The 1,980-nt window shown below is 48.8% G+C and overlaps 1 protein-coding gene across 1 annotated transcript in view; it reads left to right on the top strand.

Annotated features, from left to right (window-relative positions):
* Positions 1-631: 631 nt before the first annotated feature.
* Positions 632-1,980, top strand: part of TREMEDRAFT_69538 (uncharacterized protein) — a gene marked incomplete at both ends in the record, with an annotated part of 2,618 nt that continues 1,269 nt past the window's right edge. Inside the window, 6 exons of the mRNA XM_007006232.1 lie at positions 632-972; positions 1,036-1,099; positions 1,146-1,255; positions 1,354-1,467; positions 1,583-1,663; positions 1,767-1,974. Of these exons, the coding sequence (XP_007006294.1) occupies positions 632-972; positions 1,036-1,099; positions 1,146-1,255; positions 1,354-1,467; positions 1,583-1,663; positions 1,767-1,974 (918 nt within the window). The remainder of the gene's footprint in view (positions 973-1,035; positions 1,100-1,145; positions 1,256-1,353; positions 1,468-1,582; positions 1,664-1,766; positions 1,975-1,980) is intronic.

Below are 1,980 nucleotides of genomic sequence, written 5' to 3'. Positions count from 1 at the left end.
TAGAAGTTCATTCAAATTCTCTCTGTTACCCTGTCAGGCTGGCTTCGCGAACTGAGAATTGATGCATACACATCAAGATGAAGAGCTGAACCTATCAGAGGTAATCAAATAGTCCATTCAGATGCGGGGGATAAGTTAACACATAGTCGACGGGTAGTCAGAGTGAGTTTACTCACTTTCGCAGGTTGATACTGTGAATTTGCGAATTGATGACTTTTGGTGCTTTCGCATGCGAATTACAACGCGAATTTGCCAGCAGGATGTCTAGTAGGTACTATGGGACATGCATGATTGGAAAGAAGCAGAGAAAAGAGCATATTGAAAGAGTGCATGCTATAGTCTATGGAGTGAGGTGAATAACAGGTTGGGTGAGGGGTTTTTCGGATGAATTGCAAAAATGGGGGGGAAATAATTCAAGGGGTGGGGGGATTATCCCGTTTTGCCGGAGAGGGGGGGGTAGGGAGGGTGAAGAAGGGAACGTACAGTGACGTAGTTGAGTGTGGCACGTGGGGGAAAGCGGCGACCGCCGCTGAAACTGGCGTCGCAAAACTCTTTCCTCTAACTACTTCAGCCTCTCGGTTCTCTTTCAGATTGGCTTCTTGACCTTTGTTTCACTCTTCAATCTCCAAAGATGATAGCACCTCCTCAGAGTCAGAACGAACTTCATCTCCTTGCCTCATCGGCTATCGTCCGCGAACTCATCGCTCTGCACACTGCCGCTTCTTCCTCCTCTCACGAAGGTAAAGAACCCAATCTCGGTCTTCTTCGCAACAGGTATGCTAAGAAGTACGGTCTCAGCGTCGTTCCCAGGTTGACAGATATCCTCGCTGCTGTACCTGACGAATGGAAAGATAGGCTCAGAGGCTGGCTCAAGGCGAGACCCGTCAGGACGGCCAGTGGCGTGGCGGTGGTAGCTGTCATGTGTAAACCTCATCGATGTCCGCATGTGGCTATGACTGGGAACATTTGCGTGTGAGTCTGATTCTTCTTCACTACCACCTGATTGTGTGAAGATAAACTTGGTCTGAATCATAGGTACTGCCCAGGAGGCCCAGATTCGGACTTTGAATACTCGACGCAATCGTACACAGGATACGAGGTGAGCGCACACCCACCCGCGTCATGGTAGCAGGAGCTCATGTCAGCCCACGTCGATGAGAGCTATCCGGGCCAGATATGATCCATACGAGCAGACCAAAGGACGTGTTGAACAACTTAAGGGTTTGGGACACAGTGTGGATAAAGTTGAGATTATGTGGGTATTCAGATTCATTTCTTCCTTCTGTCATCATCGACCATGTGGGTGATGACCACGTGTTCGTGGTATAGATGAGAATAGGAGCTAATGTATAGTCTTATGGGAGGTACTTTCATGTCAATGCCGGAAGACTATCGACACAAGTTTATAGCTGGGCTGCATAATGCACTGAGTGGGCATACGGGAGATGATGTGGATGAGGCTGTCAAGTGGGTCATGAACCATCTTCCGTTGATGCCTCGCAATTTGTACTAGACTCCTTGTCCCTCGTTCCTTTCCACGTAGCTGGTCAGCCCATTCGTGCTTCTCAGAGCTGACTGTCAGGTTTTCAGAGCAGAGCAGAATCAAATGTGTCGGCATTACCATTGAAACTCGTCCCGATTACTGCCTCAAGCCCCATTTGAGGTGAGTCTGCCGGACTGACCCCCTGACGACATCCCATACTCCACAAGCTCGTGCTACAAGGTCCCAATCTACGTTATAAGGAAGATTCCTCACTGACAATCAGTCAAATGTTGCGATACGGCTGTACGCGACTCGAAATCGGCGTTCAATCAGTCTACGAAGACGTAGCTAGAGACACCAACCGAGGTCATACCGTCCGAGCCGTCTCTGAATCTTTTCACATGGCCAAAGATGCCGGATACAAGATCGTGGCACATATGATGCCGGATTTACCGAATTGTGGGACTGAAAGGGATATATGCAATTTCAGAGTTTTC

This window comes from Tremella mesenterica, assembly GCF_000271645.1.
Source record: "Tremella mesenterica DSM 1558 unplaced genomic scaffold TREMEscaffold_9, whole genome shotgun sequence".
In the NCBI taxonomy this organism is placed as follows: Eukaryota; Fungi; Basidiomycota; class Tremellomycetes; order Tremellales; family Tremellaceae; genus Tremella; species Tremella mesenterica.
Note: the sequence above shows the minus strand (reverse complement) of the source record. Positions and strands in the feature narration are given on the sequence as shown.